The sequence below is a fragment of the Doryrhamphus excisus genome, chromosome 6 (genome assembly GCF_030265055.1).
Source record: "Doryrhamphus excisus isolate RoL2022-K1 chromosome 6, RoL_Dexc_1.0, whole genome shotgun sequence".
Classification (NCBI taxonomy): Eukaryota; Metazoa; Chordata; class Actinopteri; order Syngnathiformes; family Syngnathidae; genus Doryrhamphus; species Doryrhamphus excisus.
Window position 1 is genome coordinate 3,858,524 of NC_080471.1, and position 19,182 is coordinate 3,877,705.

General features: G+C 41.0%; 2 protein-coding genes across 4 annotated transcripts in view; both read right to left on the reverse strand.

Annotated features, from left to right (window-relative positions):
• The window catches only part of tnmd (tenomodulin), an 88,803-nt gene extending 80,360 nt beyond the window's left edge, over nucleotides 1-8,443 (reverse strand). For all 3 annotated transcript variants that reach the window (XM_058076235.1, XM_058076237.1, XM_058076236.1), the window contains exon 1: nucleotides 8,392-8,443. In XM_058076235.1, coding sequence (XP_057932218.1) covers nucleotides 8,392-8,439 — 48 coding nt within the window. In that variant the 5' untranslated portion in view covers nucleotides 8,440-8,443. The remainder of the gene's footprint in view (nucleotides 1-8,391) is intronic.
• A 9,576-nt stretch (nucleotides 8,444-18,019) lies between these two features.
• On the reverse strand, nucleotides 18,020-18,947 carry LOC131131408 (uncharacterized). Its single transcript, XM_058076102.1, has 2 exons — nucleotides 18,776-18,947; nucleotides 18,020-18,608 (listed from the first exon to the last, which is right to left on the reverse strand). Exons 1-2 carry the CDS (start codon nucleotides 18,799-18,801, stop codon nucleotides 18,020-18,022), a joined length of 615 nt encoding a protein of 204 aa, XP_057932085.1. The 5' UTR covers nucleotides 18,802-18,947.
• Nucleotides 18,948-19,182: the final 235 nt, after the last annotated feature.

Genomic DNA, 19,182 nt, shown 5'->3' on the forward strand with positions numbered 1-19,182 from the left:
AAGTTTAGAAGAAATAAACTGTTTAGCTAACTGTTTAGCCTGCTAGCTTGTTAGCTTGTGGCCATTTTGAGTCCCTGTAGCATACGAGTTGCATAATGTGGTGTAAACAATGAATAATAGCAGTGTAACGGTGAGTATAGGTGTGATATTTCATATTTAACTCGTATTTAAATACTCATATTTACTCGATCACCGTGCAGCCCCGGATTCAATATTAATAAACTGAATATTTTCATAAACCATAAACAAACCTCGGCACGGCGGTCTTGTGGTTAGCACGCAGACCTCACAGCTAGGAGACCAGGGTTCAATTCCACCCTCGGCCATCTCTGTGTGGAGTTTGCATGTTCTCCCCGTGCATGCGTGGGTTTTTTCCGGGTACTCCGGTTTCCTCCCACATTCCAAAAACATGCTAGGTTAATTGGCCACTCCAAATTGTCCATAGGTATGAATGTGAGTGTGAATGGTTGTTTGTCTTTATGTGCCCTGTGATTGGCTGGCGACCAGCCCAGGGTGTACCCCGCCTCTCGCCCAAAGACAGCTGGGATAGGCTCCAGCACCCCCCGCAACCCTCGTGAGGAAAAAGCGGTAGAAAATGAATGAATGAATGAATGAATAAACAAACCTATGGACAATTTGGAGTGGCCAGTTAACCTAGCATGTTTTTGGAACGGGGGAGAAAACCCACGCATGCACGGGGAGAACACAATTTTTTAGCACAACCCATAATGTTTTTTTTTTTTTTGCTATTTTCAACGTAAAATCCTCAAGCCTTTTAATTGTAAATGTACACATTACATACAGTAGAGCAACAACAAGCTATAAGCTATAAAGCTGTATGAAAGACTATATTCATTTTAGCTTGGCACTCTACGATCAAATAAAGTTATTTCAAGTTTGTTTATTTCAAGCCAAGTAGCGAATGTGCGAACTTCATGCAGTCATTAAAGATATATCTTCATTTCTTGTCTTTGGTCTTATTTTAAAACAAGAAATGGCCTTTTGGCTCTGGCATGCTACAGGATTTCTCCACCATTAATGCTCCTGATGACTGAACTACTTCACCAGCAGCATCCTACCTCCACAGAGCACAGGGACGAGCAGATTGTAGGAAGTTCCACACAGAAAGGTTACAATTATTAATTTCTTTTTTTCTTCTTCTCAAATTTAATTTTAATCTGCCCGCTGTCAGCAATTCCCTCAGCCCGACAGCACAAATTAATAAAGGCGGGCTTTTGTTCCAGCAGACCTTCTGCGGGGAGAAAAATGAAAGCTTCTCATTTGCACTTTTGGTTTTCTATTGTTTCTGTTCAGCCACAGTAGATTTGACAGCCTGCTGATTTACTTGAATACAAAAACACACTCAAGCTCAAAAGCTGGCCTTCTCAAGATGTACAACTGGACTGAAATCTTTGGAAAAATATCCATGGACAAACATGGACAAATATTTAGAAATTTGTGTGAGATAGTTTTTTTTTTTTGGCTTTTTTGCTATGCTTATTTTAAAAGAAGCTTCAAAAATACGTTGTCAAGAAAAAAATTTTTCCGAAACCTCCAATTTATAATTTTTGATCTGAAAATAAAAACGTTTGTGTTTCTTTCTTTTTATTTTTATTTTTTACTTTATTACCTCCTGGTGATTTTGGATATACAATATGATCCTCCATATTGGCAGTCAAATCCATGCATTCATTCAGCAGAGCTTGCATTTGACTTGTTTGTAAATCTAGCTCTAGTCCCTAGTTCAGGGGTCTCAAACTCAATTTACCTGGGGGCCACTGGAGCTAGGGTCTGGGCAAGGCTGGGCCGCATCAGGTTTTCCCCCCAAAAAACGCATTTATTAAAAACAGAAAAATATACAAACTTTTTCAGTGCTTTGGTTCCGATTTTCTACAATAAAAGCTCTGATAAAACATTCCACTGTTCTCAAATATCTTCATTTTTACGCACAAAATAAAATGAAAATTAAATAAACAAATCAAGAACAAAGAAAATCGATCAATCAGTAATAAATAAATATAATAATAATAATAAAACGGCAAATAATAAAAACTTAAGAAACCACATATAGTTGGTGGGTAGACAAATTATTTTTTTCAGATTAAAATGAACAAAGCATTATTAGAGCCCTGTAGACATGACAAAACACGACTATTTATACTTTTTTTATTTACAACATATTGCGCAACTGCAGGGTCTTGAGACACATGCTAACTCGCAAACTAGAGAGCTAGCGACCTAAACGGTAGCCTCCAAGTTATTTCCTTTAAACTTAAATAGCCAAAAACTTACCACTTCCACACGGATAGGGAGGATAACTATTAACAGTTATTTAACCTTTAACATGAATATTAATCAAACGTAATAATTTTTTCTGGGTACATGATACCATACAGCATCCATATCAAACTTTCATATCAAGGCGGGGGCCTCAAACTAGTGTCCTGCGGGCCACATTTGGCCCGCGGGCCGCGTGTTTAAGACCCCTACCCTAGTTTATTGCCGTCAATTGGTTCCAGATATGACATACGTAGGGTTTAAAATTAATTAACTGAATATTTTCATAGTTAGAGCATAGAAAGCCTGTTAATGATTTTCTTAAATGCCTTTTATATACGTAAATACCTTACAATTATTAGAGCCCTTTCAACATGAAATACCACCCAAGTCACTTTTACACTCCAATTGTTTGTTTGTTGACACCACCAAATCTGCAAATTCAGCATTTTTTTTACTGAAGAAAATGTGAAAAGTGACTGGAATCATACAAAAAATACATTTGGAATACTGTGACACTGACTCGCCTGCTCCCCCCCCCCCCGACCTCACATCACTGCATTTAACTGACATATGAAATTAAAAATTGAATATGTGGAATACAGCCCAGATTTCTTGTGCAAATATATCTAAATAGATCACACAAAGCTTCAGACTTTCTCCTCCTGTTATGCATTAGGAGCAGTTTCATCCAATGTTATATAACAAGAATGTCTGAAAAATGTGATGCTTGAGGAGATTTCAAATACTATTGAGAACCTGTACACCCCCTGAATTGAAATACACATTACTACTGAGAATAGGTATGTCACACTTTGCTATTATATGTTGTAGCGTCACCTCAGGACGTGGAGGCATGGTGGCTGGCTTGGATAGATCGTATTTAATGGTAGACTCACAAACAGCAGCAATGTAAAACAATGAAAATATGTAATATATGAATTATCTACTCAGAGATGGGTGGAGTACCCGACAAAATAACAACTCTACTCATTTATGAGTATTGTAATGTTACAATTTTACTCAAGGAAAAATCATATTATTATATAATAGCATATTGCATTAAAACTACTGTATAAATGTTCAGCACTACAGTGTGCTCTATAGCTGATGAAATGTGAATTACTCCTGTGTGGGATCAATAAAGTTCTTAAAAAAAATCAAATAAAATAAGTCCATTTACTTATTCGTATTCCTCTACAATGCAGCCTTGACACATTCAATATGGCAGCATTGGGCAAACCCAATCGATGCGGCGTCTACGTATGTCCATGGTTATCACTCAAAAGTTTTTTTAAACTTGTATTAGAATTAGAATGTTAAAATGTTTCTTAATACTGTACAGTTACTCAAGTTTTTATTATGGTTACAGTTTAACCCCACAACTGATGATATCATTTTACCTGGCGCAATGTGATGTAAACATAGCTAGCAGTCGTGTCGGAGTGGATGATGTTTGCCAGATGAATGTTAGACTGACTGATAGACTGGTGTTGATCTCTGACGTTGACCCATATAACATTCAAGATACGAAAACAACAACAAGGAGCTTTCCCAATGCTAACATTGCGTTATTATGTTTTGTTTCCATGTTTGTTTCCCGACTATAGGGGGGTTATTTCATATCTACTGGTCTCTAATAATGTTAAAACCCATTTTTAGAAGGTGATAAACAAGTTAGCTCCAACTATTAAAATATTACATTTATTAATATTGAATCCTACTTGCCAGAAATTCACCTATCACAGTCGGGTCTGTAACCAGATAACTGTGATAAACGAGGGATGACTGTATTTCACACGTTATAATTCTATAAAGTGCCATTTGCATTGTTTTAGAAGGAGGTGAAGGTAGTGGCAAAGATCATTTCCATGCATTATGGATAGAATTTTTTATCTCCAGCATGACTTTGGTAAAGCCCCATTAATGCATTTGCCATTAATGTATTCTTGAAGATTTGACATGTCAGTGACAGTGACCATAAAAACGTGATGCACATCAAAGTGTCCACCAAGTCTGCAGAGTGAACGTATGACTCTCCGGTGGCGGATTGCATAAGCGCTGGCAACTTAAACGGAGTGGAATGCTAACTGTCTGCCGTTTGCAATCACGAGTGGTTTCAGGAAGAGGAAGGTGGGCCGGTGAAGAGAAAGACAGGCAGGCAACGAGGCAGCAGCGGCGACCGCCTGAGCGGTGTGAAAGAGCACGGGCCCCCCGCCAGCTACTGCTCAAAGGTTTTTGGAGTTGAGAATCAGCCAGACGATCCCTCCAGAGGTTTAGAGAAGAAGAACGCCTGCAGCCTACTGCTGTTCGTGTGCAGAGAGTGAACGCTTCCCCAGGAAAACAGCAAAAGCAAGCAAGAGGAGGCGCACGTTGTCACACCAGGACGCACTTCCGTACATACATTTGATAGATGATGAATCATACGTATATTGGTGGACAAAAGTATTTGCCCCCGTGCTGATTTTTTTTTTCTGTTTTCACATATTACAGACCATCAAACTAAATTAAATATTAGTCAATTACAACATCTTTTTTATTTAAACAAATGTATTATCAAGGGGAAAATAAGTGGCATAGAAAATGGATGGACGGATTATTAAAAAGATACAAAGCTACATGGCCCAGAGCCTCCCACCCCCAGAAAGAAAGTCATTGATGTCTATCAGTGGAGGAATCATCTTTGCAGAATTGTTGTAATTCAGCCACACTGAAGGGTTTTTCAGCATGGACCGCCTTTTTAAGGTCATGTCACAGAATCTCAATTGGATTCAGGTCAGAATTTTGACTCGGGAACTGGAGGTGGACTTGCAGAACCAGAACCCACGTTAGTTTCAGCTTGGACCGCCTTTTTAAGGTCATGTCACAGAATCTCAATTGGATTCAGGTCAGAACTTTGACTCGGGAACTGGAGGTGGACTTGCAGAACCGGAACCAGAACCCAAGTTGTTTTCTGCTTGGACCGCCTTTTTAAGGTCATGTCACAGAATCTCAATTGGATTCAGGTCAGAACTTTGACTAGGGAACTGGAGGTGGACTTGCAGAACCAGAACCAGAACCCACGTTAGTTTCAGCTTGGACCGCCTTTTTAAGGTCATGTCACAGAATGTAAATTGGATTCAGATCAGAACTTTGACTAGGGAACTGGAGGTGGACTTGCAGAACCAGAACCAGAACCCAAGTTGGTCTCAGCTTGGACTGCCTTTTTAAGGTCATTTTACAGAATCTCAATTGGATTCAGGTCAGAACTTTGACTAGGGCACTGGAGGTGGACTTGCAGAACCAGAACCCACGTTAGTTTCAGCTTGGACCGCCTTTTTAAGGTCATGTCACAGAATCTCAAATGGATTCAGGTCAGAACTTTGACTACGGCACTGGAGGTGGACTTGCAAAACCAGAACCTGAACCCAAGTTGGTTTCTGCTTAGACCGCCTTTTTAAGGTCACGTCACAGAATCTCAACTAGATTCAGGTCAGAACTTTGACTAGGGCACTGGAGGTGGACTTGCAGAACCAGAACCAGAACCCAAGTTGGTTTCAGCTTGGACCGCCTTTTTAAGGTCATGTCACAGAATCACAATTGGATTCAGGTCAGAACTTTGACTAGGGCACTGGAGGTGGACTTGAAGAACCAGAACCCAAGTTGTTACTTGGTTTCAGCCTGGACCGCCTTTTTAAGGTCATGTCACAGAATCTCAATTGGAATCAGGTCAGAACTTTGACTAGGGCACTGGAGGTGGACTTGCAGAACCAGAACCAGAACCCAAGTTAGTTTCAGCTTGGACCGCCTTTTTAAGGTCATGTCACAGAATGTAAATTGGATTCAGATCAGAACTTTGACTAGGGAACTGGAGGTGGACTTGCAGAACCAGAACCAGAACCCAAGTTGGTCTCAGCTTGGACTGCCTTTTTAAGGTCATTTTACAGAATCTCAATTGGATTCAGGTCAGAACTTTGACTCGGGAACTGGAGGTGGACTTGCAGAACCGGAACCAAAACCCAAGTTGTTTTCTGCTTGGACCGCCTTTTTAAGGTCATGTCACAGAATCTCAATTGGATTCAGGTCAGAACTTTGACTAGGGAACTGGAGGTGGACTTGCAGAACCAGAACCAGAACCCACGTTAGTTTCAGCTTGGACCGCCTTTTTAAGGTCATGTCACAGAATGTAAATTGGATTCAGATCAGAACTTTGACTAGGGAACTGGAGGTGGACTTGCAGAACCAGAACCAGAACCCACGTTAGTTTCAGCTTGGACCGCCTTTTTAAGGTCATGTCACAGAATCTCAAATGGATTCAGGTCAGAACTTTGACTACGGCACTGGAGGTGGACTTGCAAAACCAGAACCTGAACCCAAGTTGGTTTCTGCTTAGACCGCCTTTTTAAGGTCACGTCACAGAATCTCAACTAGATTCAGGTCAGAACTTTGACTAGGGCACTGGAGGTGGACTTGCATAACCAGAACCAGAACCCAAGTTGGTTTCAGCTTGGACCGCCTTTTTAAGGTCATGTCACAGAATCACAATTGGATTCAGGTCAGAACTTTGACTAGGGCACTGGAGGTGGACTTGCAGAACCAGAACCCAAGTTGTTACTTGGTTTCAGCCTGGACCGCCTTTTTAAGGTCATGTCACAGAATCTCAATTGGAATCAGGTCAGAACTTTGACTAGGGCACTGGAGGTGGACTTGCAGAACCAGAACCAGAACCCAAGTTAGTTTCAGCTTGGACCGCCTTTTTAAGGTCATGTCACAGAATCTCAATTGAATTCAGGTCAGAACTTTGACTAGGGAACTGGAGGTGGACTTGCAGAACCAGAACCCAAGTTGGTTTCAGCTTGAGGGCACAAACAGATATCCGGTCATTCTCCTTGAGGTTTTTTTGGTAGACAACAGAATTCATGGTTCCATGGTTTTGTTGTTTTATAATGCGCAGAAAATGGAAAAAAAATATGTGTACAAGGATTATGAATGATGGGCAAAATTCCAAAAAAGTGCAGTTCCCCCTTAACTGAGGCAAGTGGGGCCTGAAGTTCTTTGGAGGTTTGGAGGTCTTTTGTGACCGCTTCGGTGAGTCGTTGCTGCGCTCTTGGGGTCATTTTGGTTGGCCAGCCATTACTGGGGAGGCTCATGTTCCATGTTTTCGTCATTTGTGAATAAAGGCCCTTTACAGGCGTGATAACGTAATCAAACATCCACCAGGTGATGTGGATGAAATCAAAGTATAGAAAGGGGACAGGCGCTGCTGGTCCTCAGCACTCAGGTTGGTCCTCAGGTTTACGAGGTAAAAATTTTTTAAATTACAACAGTGATTACTCAAAAATAAAACATTTGATTTTATTTAAATAAAAAATATATTTTTGAGCAATTACTGTATTAGATATTTAATTGGTATTTAATTGTTCATATTATATGAATTGTATTGCAGACCAAGAGTCTCAAACATGTTATTCCACGTTTACTCTTCTTTCAAAGTAACCCATACAGTCATGGAAAAACAGCCATTGTTTCTTCACTTTCTTCTAAAGGTATATTTGTTTTGACAATGTTTCCAAAATCACTTTACAAAAAATGACTCTTATGAGATATTTTTGTCATCGTTATATTTGGCCAAACCTTTAATCGTACCGGGCATTAAAATGAACAAGAAACTGAAGAAACAAAGTGGTCTAATCATTTTTTCCATGACGAAAGCTTCAAGTAGTAATTTTGTGTTGCCAAAACATTGGAAGGAAAAACAAAACACACTATCCTTATTGATAATATTTGTCATGTGAACATCATATAACCTTTTGATTCACATCATTTTATAAAAAAACCTGATGTATAAATATTAATATACTGAATCAGCCAAGGTTAGGCATTGTGTGCAACAGGGGATAAGAGAAGGATGGATTATAATAAAGAGAATGAGAGAAGAATATTGTAGATATAAGGCAAATAGAGGAGTTATTATTCAGATTGCATAGTTGTAATTTGTGGAGATGGATCAATATTTTATTAGTGTCTACTTTTTCTTGAACCAGAAAGCGACAACCAATTTTTTGAGAGCTAAATGTCAAATACAATTGAATATAATGACATGGTATATATAGAGTATATAAAAAAAGTACTCACATCTTTGCATAGAACCTGTTGGCTGCTGGACTGGCTGCGAGCCTCCATGATGCAAGCCCACAGACGGAATTGTTCAGATTCTCCAAGCTGGCCGAAAAAAATGCCCCCATTCCATTGCTGTAATTTGGGAGTACGCTGAAGGGGCGGGAAGTCTGTAAGTCGGAGTGGAATTACTGCAACATTTGTGATAGTCATTAAAGTGAAGCAGATGTCTCCTGCTTGCCTGCTCTCCTTTTCAAAGGTGCAAAGCCTCAAAATGAAGAAATGACACACTGCTGGAAGGATAAATACAAATATGCACCAGGACACAGTTGTTTAACACCAGCAACACAATAAAATAGAAATAGTGTAGTGTATTAAATGGTCTGACCCACTTTTTGTACTGCAATATTGTTTTTTCCCCTAAATGCAAAAGGTATTGAAGTAGTTTTAGGTACCCAAGAACAACGCATGCAAGCCCTTCAAATAATTCCACCATAAAACTTTATTCTGTTCTTGGCTAGCTTGATAATGCCAGCTGGTGACACCCAGTTGTTTGTCTCATCTGTACTTTGAAAATGCCACCACAGAGGTGTTAAAAACAAGTGAAAATAGTCTTTTTCATTGGCTACTTCGAGTGCACATCAGCCCTCATAAAAATGGCTCAAAAGATTAAACTCAATATGATGAAGGTCATTAGCAGGATTTGGCTTACCTTTAATTTATGTGTGCCAACACTTCAGTACTATTTTTTTCCGATTTGTGTGCTATTTTTGAGTATTATTTTTATATTATGCAAGGTGGCATTTATCATTAATAACTGGTGGGAAGATTATTGTCCCATTGCAGAGGACTTTGATTTTGTGATTATTTGTTATTTTTTGCTTCAGTTACGCATGGTGGTGTTTTCCGTTAATAACTGGTGGGAGGAGCAGTGGCATTGAATTTAAACACATCTCAAATTTGGTGGTTGGTGGGTACGGTTATGACTACGTGGCTTATTTGGAGTTATAGTATTTGTTTCTCTTATGCAAAGTGGTGGTTATCAATAACAACGAGTGGGTGTAAAGTGGAGTTGTCCCTTATTTATTTTGATTAATCGGTTCCAGACCCGACTGTGATAAGTGACTTTTTGTGGAGTAGGATTCAATATTCATTCATTTTCTATCGCTAATCCTCAAGAGGGTCGTGGGGGGTGCCGGAGCCTATCCCAGCTCTCTTCGGGCGAGAGGCGGGGTACACCCTGGACTGGTGGCCAGCCAATCACAGGGCACATATAGACAAACAACCATTCACACTCACGTTCATACCTATGGACAATTTGGAGTGGCCAATTAACCTAGCATGTTTTTGGAATGTGGGAGGAAACCGCAGTACCCGGAGAAAACCCACGCATGCACGGGGAGAACATGCACCAACTCCACACAGAGATGGCCGAGGGTGGAATTGAACCCTGGTCTCCTAGCTCTGATAGATTAGATGATAGAGTAGATGAATTCACTGTTTTGCAAAATAACACATGTATATATTAAAAGGCCAATTTTGTTGAGAATGTATAGGTATTTTTTCTAAAACCTAAAAGCCCAACAAAAAGCAAACAACAAAAATCAGGTTTAATCATTTCATGCTACGAGCTGAGGTTTAGTGATGCCAAAAAGTAGTGGTTTAGATTTTGTCTGACTTGAAAAGCAAATTTTCCTCAAAAAGTTTTTTTTTCCCGAATTCCCGTGCAGCGTGCATTAGAAAGAGAAGTGTTTTTTTTCATCATGCAAATTGTGTAATCCTAAAAGAGGTGTAAAAGAGGTTTGCTGCCGAAGCACACCTCAACCCAGCGTGTCGGCGCCTTGTAAACCAGAGATATCCAAAGTGGCTGTTTTTTATGGGCCTGTGAAAATTACAGTGTAGAAAAAATTAAGAAGACAAAAACAGAAAGTTATGGAAAGATTTATTAAAAAAAAAAAGAATAAATCTGACATATGACTTACACACATACACAGTACACATATAGCTGGTTAATAACAATAAATATAGTAACTTCTCATCAATACATGTTCATTTAAGATTTAAAAATAATGTACCGAATTAAGCCCCGACCATTTCCAGTTAACTACAGCCACTTCATCTTCATGCCCCGCCAATTTTCTTGAAAAATCACACCTACTTCTGGTTTATGCCCCGCCCATTCCGAGTACATATACGGATACAGATCATTTAGCCGGGTGAACAGATACAGATAGTGGTGTACTTCTCATCTTTAGTCTTTAATGAATTTGCAAACCGGGGGCACGGTGGACGAGTGGTTAGCGCGCAGACTTCACAGCTAGGAGACCAGGGTTCGATTCCACTCTCGGCCATCTCTGAGTGGCGTTTGCATGTTCTCCCCGTGCATGCGTGGGCTTTCTCCGGGTACTCCGGTTTCCTCCCACATTCCAAAAACATGCTAGGTTAATTGGCCACTCCAAATTGTCCATAGGTATGAATGTGAGTGTGAATGGTTGTTTGTCTATATGTGCCCTGGGATTGGCTGGCCACCAGTCCAGGGTGTACCCCGCCTCTCGCCCCAAGACAGCTGGGATAGGCTCCAGCACCCCCGCGACCCTCATGAGGAAAAGCGGTAGAAAATGAATGAATGAATGAATGAATTTGCAAACCACCGTTAGCAAAGTGTTGCTATCACCTCAGTTGTCTGTAGCGTTGACTTTATCTGATATCATACAGTCTGTACATTTTCCTCCTATGTTGCTATGTTACTTTCATTCATATGTAATCATCACCTTAAACATTATCATCATCTTTCATAGGAGGTCACCTGCAAATGCATTTGAACTACAGAGTGTATTTTGGAGCAGGCGATGAGGATGTATGATGATAACATGTAAATCCAAACCAACCGTCTTGGAAGTGATGAGGGCTTTTAAAGTTGGGTGAAAAATGAAGGTTCAAATCAGCTTTGTCTGAGGGGGGAGGAGGGGGGGGGCAACCTTGGGCAGAAGTGGTCACTTTAGCAGGCCTCATTTGAGCTCATATGGTTCTTGTCACATCTGATAACAGCACCACCTCGTCAGCTCTTTCCAAGCCTTGATATAAATCTTCACAATTACTGTGACATTTTGCTTTGGTAAATCAAGTGGCAGCTCTTTCAGGATTTGTGTTGTGTCAGCAGTTGTGTTGAGCATCCCGGGACCTCCATTCCCTCTGGTAACACACGGAATAGAAACGCCTTCATTTGGAGAGCATAGATTGTAAAATAAACACTCAATCTGGCTCCTCATTACAGCTTTGATTGGTATTCTTTTTCCAAGCCGATTGTGCTGCATCACCAGAAGAGAAGCCCATTTTTTTGACCCGGCACAGTTTAAAACAAACAGAAGAAGACTTCTTTAAGCAGATGCTTCCTCCTTGTGAAGCATATATATGCTTTTGTCTTGCTCCGACCATCTGGAAAAAGCTGTTTCCATTTACTCCCCTTAAAACAACTTCCCTGGCTCGCCTCAGACAGTCGCTCAGAAAGGACGACACAATCATTCCTCACTACGTTTCTAACATCACTCCCTCACTCTACCGTGGATTTGCAAACATTCATAAATTGATTAATGATTTCTGTTTTGTGCTTGACTATTGCCTGCTATTTGTCAGAAAATATGCATATTTTAGAACATATTTTATGCTCACATTAAGTATTTTCAAGAATAAAATGGCTGAATGAGACCACCAACTTATGAATGTCGAATTCAGTAGGTGTCAGTTATGGTAATGGTAATGGTAATGGTAATGGTTTTATTTCATTTGAACATGCATCAGATTACAATTGAGTGCATCCCATAATCAGTTCCCAGTTCCACATGTCCAAAAGGAGTAGGAAGAAGCAAAGCTTATTAAATCCTACCCCTCCATCTGGTACTTTTACAATCAGTAATTGTTACATTTGTTCACTTCCTGCTTTCCATAATACAGTTTAAGGTTTTTTTTTTTTTTTTTTTTTTTTAAATAATGCACGCATGCAATATGAGCATCCAATGCCATAATGGGTACCATAGTGCGTGTCAATATAGTGATATATATAGCACATCATGACTGGTTCAAGACTCTTCATCCTTGTATTTAGCAAACATCAACTGCTTGTATTGTTTCTTGAATTGGCTCATCGTTGTGCATTGTTTGATTTCCTTACTCAATCCATTCCATAGTTTGATTCCACATACTGAAATGCTATGGCTAGCATAACGTAGTCCTAGCATAGAAGTGTTTCAAATGTACTTCTTCCCTGAGATCATATTTCTCCTCTCTTGTAGAGAAGTATTGGATGACATTTTTAGCTAATTGCTTATTTTTAGCCTTATGCATTATTTTAGCTGTTTGAAGATGAACTATATCAGCAAGTTGAAGTATTTGTGATTTTAGAAATAAGGAGTTAGTATGTTCTCTGTAGGCGGCATTATGAATTATCCTTACTGACCTTTTTTGCAGTACATTTAGCGAGTGAAGATTGCTTTTATAGTTATTAGCCCATATTTCCACACAATAAGTAAGATGTGGTAGAACCAGAGAGCAATAAAGAGTGTGGAGTGATTGAAATATTTCTAGCCACCTTATGTTGTATATTTGTAATATGAGGTTTCCAGCTCATATTTTCATCTATTGTGATCCCCAGAAATGTATTTTCCTTCAATGTCTACACCGTCTATTTGTATTTGCTGGTTAGTTCGGCTAGACCACCACCGAAGCACCAGACTTAAACAACAAACTTTTTTTCAGGTTCAAATGATCTCACAACCACTAATGATAATGTAATAATAGTCATGATTGAAATAATAACATGGATTACTGTTAAAACTCATCTCAGAGCCAGTGATGTCGGTCACGCGTTACTCTTGCATTAACTTTTATTCAGTAATGTAGCTGAAGTAATCCAGCTAGTTACTATTTCAAAACAAATAATCTGATTTAAGTTACTTATCCACCGTCACTTTGCATTACTATTGTAGCGGCAGCTGAATAACAGTGGTCAGGATGGCCGTATTCAGTTGGCCGTTTATTTTCAAAAACAATATAAGACACTTACTGTCCTGCTCGGTCTGCCGGCAGGACAGTAAGTGTCTTATGTTGACCCATGTAAACACACAGCAATACTTCCTTAGAACTCTTGTTCTACTCCCTTTTCTTCCAAATGGCCGCGCCAACCCGAAGGCTGAACCCAACTGCCCTCCAGCGTCCACACACGAAACAGCAGCTCGGAGCAACACAACAACCCAACGCTACAATATTTTTCTTCAACTTTAAAAACATTGCTGATGTTGCACCAATAAAAATAGTTCTATTTTGAATATTTTTAATAATTATTTAATTTAATAGACTGGGTGATGTTCTGTGGTGAAAGGACGTTGCAGGCAGCCGCTGTTAAGTAACTGAAAAAATAACTTGTAACTTCCTTACTTTCAAAATAACGTAATCTGTAACATAACAATGTTACTTTTTAATTCAGTAATCAGTAGTCAGTAATCGGATTACTTTTTCTTAGTAACTGTGACATCACTGGGCAGATGTCACACAGAATCCGTTGCAGCCTCCGTAAGTAGTCTGCAAGGTTGAAATCCCGGATGTAGGCTCCGGTTCCGGCAGGCGTATGGCACAACGGAGGGAATCCATTTGGGGTCTAACTTTTTTTTCAGACTTCGCGGCACTCTCATACTGAATGATATCATCATCATCATATCAATACAAGAAATTGATAACAGCTACAGTGATTGTACAGTGGTAATTTGTTTTCAGGAAATCTAAACATACCAAAACCGAAGCATTTTTTCCCATTGAAATTAATGTTAGTCCAATCAATCCATTCACACCCCAAAATATATCTGTTAGGGAATAATTATACGTTGGGATGTAAGGCCAGCTTTAGGTTCATTTAAAACAAACTGGTCCATTTCCTCAGATAGTTCATTTGGTCAAGTGTGAACTTGGGATGCTTGAATATGACGAATGGATGATTGGAATCGGCACCATAAATACTTCTCTACAAGAGAGGAGAAATATGATCTCAGGGAAGAAGTACATTTGAAACACTTCTATGCTAGGACTACGTTATGCTAGCCATAGCATTTCAGTATGTGGAATCAAACTATGGAATGGATTGAGTAAGGAAATCAAACAATGCACAACGATGAGCCAATTCAAGAAACAATACAAGCAGTTGATGTTTGCTAAATACAAGGATGAAGAGTCTTGAACCAGTCATGATGTGCTATATATATCACTATATTAACATGCACTATGGTACCCATTATGGCATTGGATGCTCATATCACCGAGTACTTTGGTACGAGGTGCATTATTTAAAAAAAAAACAAAAAAAAACTTAAACTGTATTATGGAAAGCAGGAAGTGAACAAATGTAACAGTTAGTGATTGTAAAAGTACCAGATGGAGGGGTAGGATTTAATAAATAAAACCATTACCATTACCATATAAGAGCCCGATTGGAGCATCCCAAGTGTGAACAAGAACATCCAAACCCTGGTATTCACCAAACAATTGGACCAAGGCCACATTCACAATTGTGGTTCGTTACTTTGGTGCAAACCAAAGACATGGCTCTCGGTCTATTTGCAGTTCAGTTGGGTTCACTTCAGCTCAAATGCTACATGGACAAAAGACGCAGACCAGTGGTAAAATGACAGTTGAAAGTAAGCAGAAATGACAAATATGTAAGAGAAAATGCTTTGTAAGTGTTGTCTCTTTGTTCTGTGTGTGATAAAGACCCTTTTTTGTGAACAATACAAACAATGAAACATACGAACATATGAACATACAGTTAGGAATAGTCTAGCAAAGCACATTTTTACAATTTATAGTCAGGAAAAATGTCTAATAAAAAAAAAATCAAGACCAGAGTATTGAACCACAACTGTGAACACAGGCAGTCGACAACAAGAAGAAGGGAAAGTATTGAACATACAACAAGACAAACAATTTTGCATGATAGATTTAAAAAGCAGACCACCTCAGAGGGGCTGAAAATGGGCAATGTGTTTCCCACTTGTGGCCCATCTCCTCTGGGTGCACTCAGGTCAAATATGACAAGCAATCCTGTGTGATTTAATCATCCTCTTCCTGCTTCCATGCAGCTACAACTCCTCAGGCTTTCATTAAAGAGAACCAAGCATCAACAGAGTGGACTGGCTCACCTCTACCATCTTTGGCCTAACAATTTGAGACCCTCCAACTGTCATCTTTTACTGGTTTTCATATCCATAGATCCATTGAAGGTAGAGCGGCAGTATGAAGCACGCCTCTGTGCAGGAAGTTTACATTGTGCTCTTTGGTCTCCCAGGGGACCCCCTTGACTTGTCTACAGGCTGCAGGGAAGTTCTGATGGTGGTGATGAAATACCGCTTCAAAAGTGCAAAACATTCACAGAGGAAGCGGTTTGAGCCTCAAGTTCCACAGGTTACACTCTTAACTTGTCAAACCATGACAAGCTTCATGATGGGTTTTATGGGAAAGTTCATTTCCGCATAAAAAGTCCACACGTGCTGTACTTTTCTTGTCTTCGCTGTGGACAGAATACTCATGGTTAGTTTCAAAAGCTCTGCAAAAATGTCACAATATATATAATTATATATATATATTCATTCGGATTGGCACTTTTCTTTCAGAATGAGGTGTATACAAAGGTTAGATGGAATTGGAATATTTTGGTCCATGTAAATGTGGCTAATGAAACAGCACTGAGACAAGCCACACACTTTCCTGAAAAAGCCAACTAATTGCCAAATGCCACCAGCTGGGACAGACAGCAGCAGCTTCCCTGGAAACGGAGCAAAGGTGACAGTAAAATGGCAAAAAACAGGAAGTGCTTGCAAAATAAAACAGGAAATGGGGAGAACCAACACAACATAGATCAACCGGTCACACAGAGTGTGACATTGCTACTCATTTTATAAAACTTTCAACTTAAAAGTATTTAATTTTTGCTACTTTTTTTATTATCTTTGCTGGATTATGGTGACTTTTTTTGAATGCATCAAATCACCGTTTACCACTCTGTCTTACGCTTCATGACTGGCCAAGGCATTGGTGTTCACCAATGTACATTGTATGCTGCAGCTGAGTTTCCATCCCTGTATGTTTGCAGGTGGGTTCATTGGTTTATTTTTATCTACAAATGTATTCTCGGGCTCCTACCATCTTACCTCTGTACATACATGCACAAATACCAACATGTTCTGCGCTCTCAGAAAAACATACTGATGGTAGTTCCTAGAGTCAGAACAGAGTTCAGACAGCATTCCAATATGCTGCTCTCTTTGCATGGAATGATTAGCAAAATTAATTAAACTTACCTCAACTTATTACGTTTGGAGAATTTAAAATTATTTTAAAGGATCGTGTAATGAATGGGCTTGGCCAATGTAATTGTTTTTAATTTGATAGAATTGTTGAGTGTTCACTGTCAAAGTTGTATTGAATGTTGGAAATGTCTTGTCAGAAACCTTTGTGTCTGCTGCTATCTGGCCGGAGGTTGTGTTCTGACTATGGGGATCACACTCCTCAGCCTCTCTGGGAAAGTCTATTCCAGAGTGCTTGAGAGAAGGGTATGACCGTTAGTCGCACTTCAGCAGCAAAAAGTGTGATGTGGTTTTCGTTCCAGTTGCTGAACACTGGACTAGCTCTACACCCTTGTGAGGGTGCTGGACGGTACATGGGAGTTGCCCAACCAGTCTACATGTGCTTTGCTGATTTGGAAAAGACATTTGACCATGTCCCCCGTGGCGTCCTTTGGGGTGTGCTCCACCAGGACCTTGGTTGGCATTGCCAGCAGTAAGTCGAGCCTGTTTCCGGTGAACTTTGGCCTCAGCCAGGCTGCCCTTTGTCACCGATTCTGTTCATAATTTTCATGGACCAAATTTCTAGGCACAACTAAGGCATCGAAGGAGTCCAGTTTGGGGGCCTTAGGATGTCATCTCTGCTATTTGCGGACTATGTGGTCCTGATGGCCTCTCTGGGCTGTGACCTTCAACGTTTACTGGCATGGTTTGCATCTGAGTGTGAAGTTTCTACACTCTTATTGTGCTGGGTTATTTTGGACAACCCAAAGCGTTGGGTAGAATTTTGAACACGAGCAACAAAGCCCCGCCCACAAACTTACTTCGTTCGGACCCCACATTTCATCTGAGGAGACGAATTTCAGCACAGAGCAAGGTTTGTTACATGCCCACTATTGTTTTAGCGTAGAATTGACTTTATATTATTATATAAAACTTCATAAACTTGTTAATGTCAGGGGCAGGACGTGGGGAGGAGGACCCAAAGGCAGAATTGGCAGGCACGACACGAGGTAAGGTTCTACACGCTGGTGAGGGTCGGTACACGGGAAGTCAGTCCAATAAGGCAAAGGTATCCAAGAGCGGCAGGCAGAAGGAGAGGTCGAAAGGCAGGCGAGGGTCGAGAACCAGGCGAGGCGATGACAAGGAATGCTAGAACGAGACATGGGAGTACAACGAACTTGCACCAGACAGGAGGGATCAGAGGCAATATATAGCCAGCAGGAAATGAGGTGATGAGGGACACCTGAGCACATTCAGGCAGGAGGCGTGGTCTCCAAGGCGAAGGCGGGGTAGGCAATGGCAGGCATGACAGAACCCCTCCCTCAATGGCCGGCTCCTGACGGCCCAGGAACCTCAGGGTGAGCTACATGAAAGTCTTTGATGAGGGAGGGATCCAAAATGAACCGGGAGGGTACCCATTGGCGTTCCTCAGGTCCATACCCCTCCCAGTCGACGAGATACTGCCAACCTCGACCCCGCCGTCGAGCAGCCAGCAGTTTCCTGACTGTGTAAACCGGACCTCCATCTATGAATCGGGCGGGCGGTGGGTGGCTGGCTGGCGGGACCAGGGGGCTGGTTTTCGCAGGCTTGATCTGGCTCACATGAAAGGATGGGTGGGTTCGCATGGACCTAGGTAGTTTCAGACGGACTGAGACAGGATTAATAACTTTGGAAATTGGAAATGGGCCGACGAACCTAGGAGCAAGCTTCTTAGACTCCACTCTCAGGGGAAGGGTCTTGGAGGACAGCCAAACTCTTTGGCCCACCGTATAGGCAGGAGCAGGAATTCTTTTACGGTCCGCCGCCACCTTGTAAATATCAGACTGCCTTTGAAGGTTTTTGCGGGCCCTCTGCCAAACTCTCTTGATGCGGCCCACCAAGGCCAAGGCGGAGGGAACAACGGAATCCTTGCTGAGAGAGGGGAACAAGGAGGGTTGGTGACCAAATACCACATGATGCGGAGACATACCGGTGGATGCACTAGGCAAGGTATTGTGGGCCAATTCCACCCACAAGAGTTGTTTAGCCCAAGAGGAGGGGTTTTGAGAGGCAAGGCACCTCAACTTTGTCTCAAGCACCTGGTTGATCCTTTCTGCCTGTCCATTCGACTGGGGGTGAAATCCGGATGAGAGACTGACTGTGGATCCCAGCAAGCCACAAAATTCCTTCCAAAACAAGGAGACAAATTGAGGACCACGATCGGACACTATGTCCTGAGGGAAACCAAAAATGCAAAATATATTGTTCATCAGTGCCTCGGCCGTTTCTTTGGTCGAGGGAATCTTAACAAAAGGAATGAACCTTGACATTTTGGAAAATCTGTCCACAACTGTGAGTACCACTGTCTTCTCCTCTGACGGGGGCAATCCACAAACAAAATCCAACGAGATATGGGTCCAGGGCCGGTGGGGAATAGACAAGGGCCGGAGTTCTCCCACGGGTTTCTGTGATGAAGATTTGTTAGCAGCACAAACAGGACAGGCAG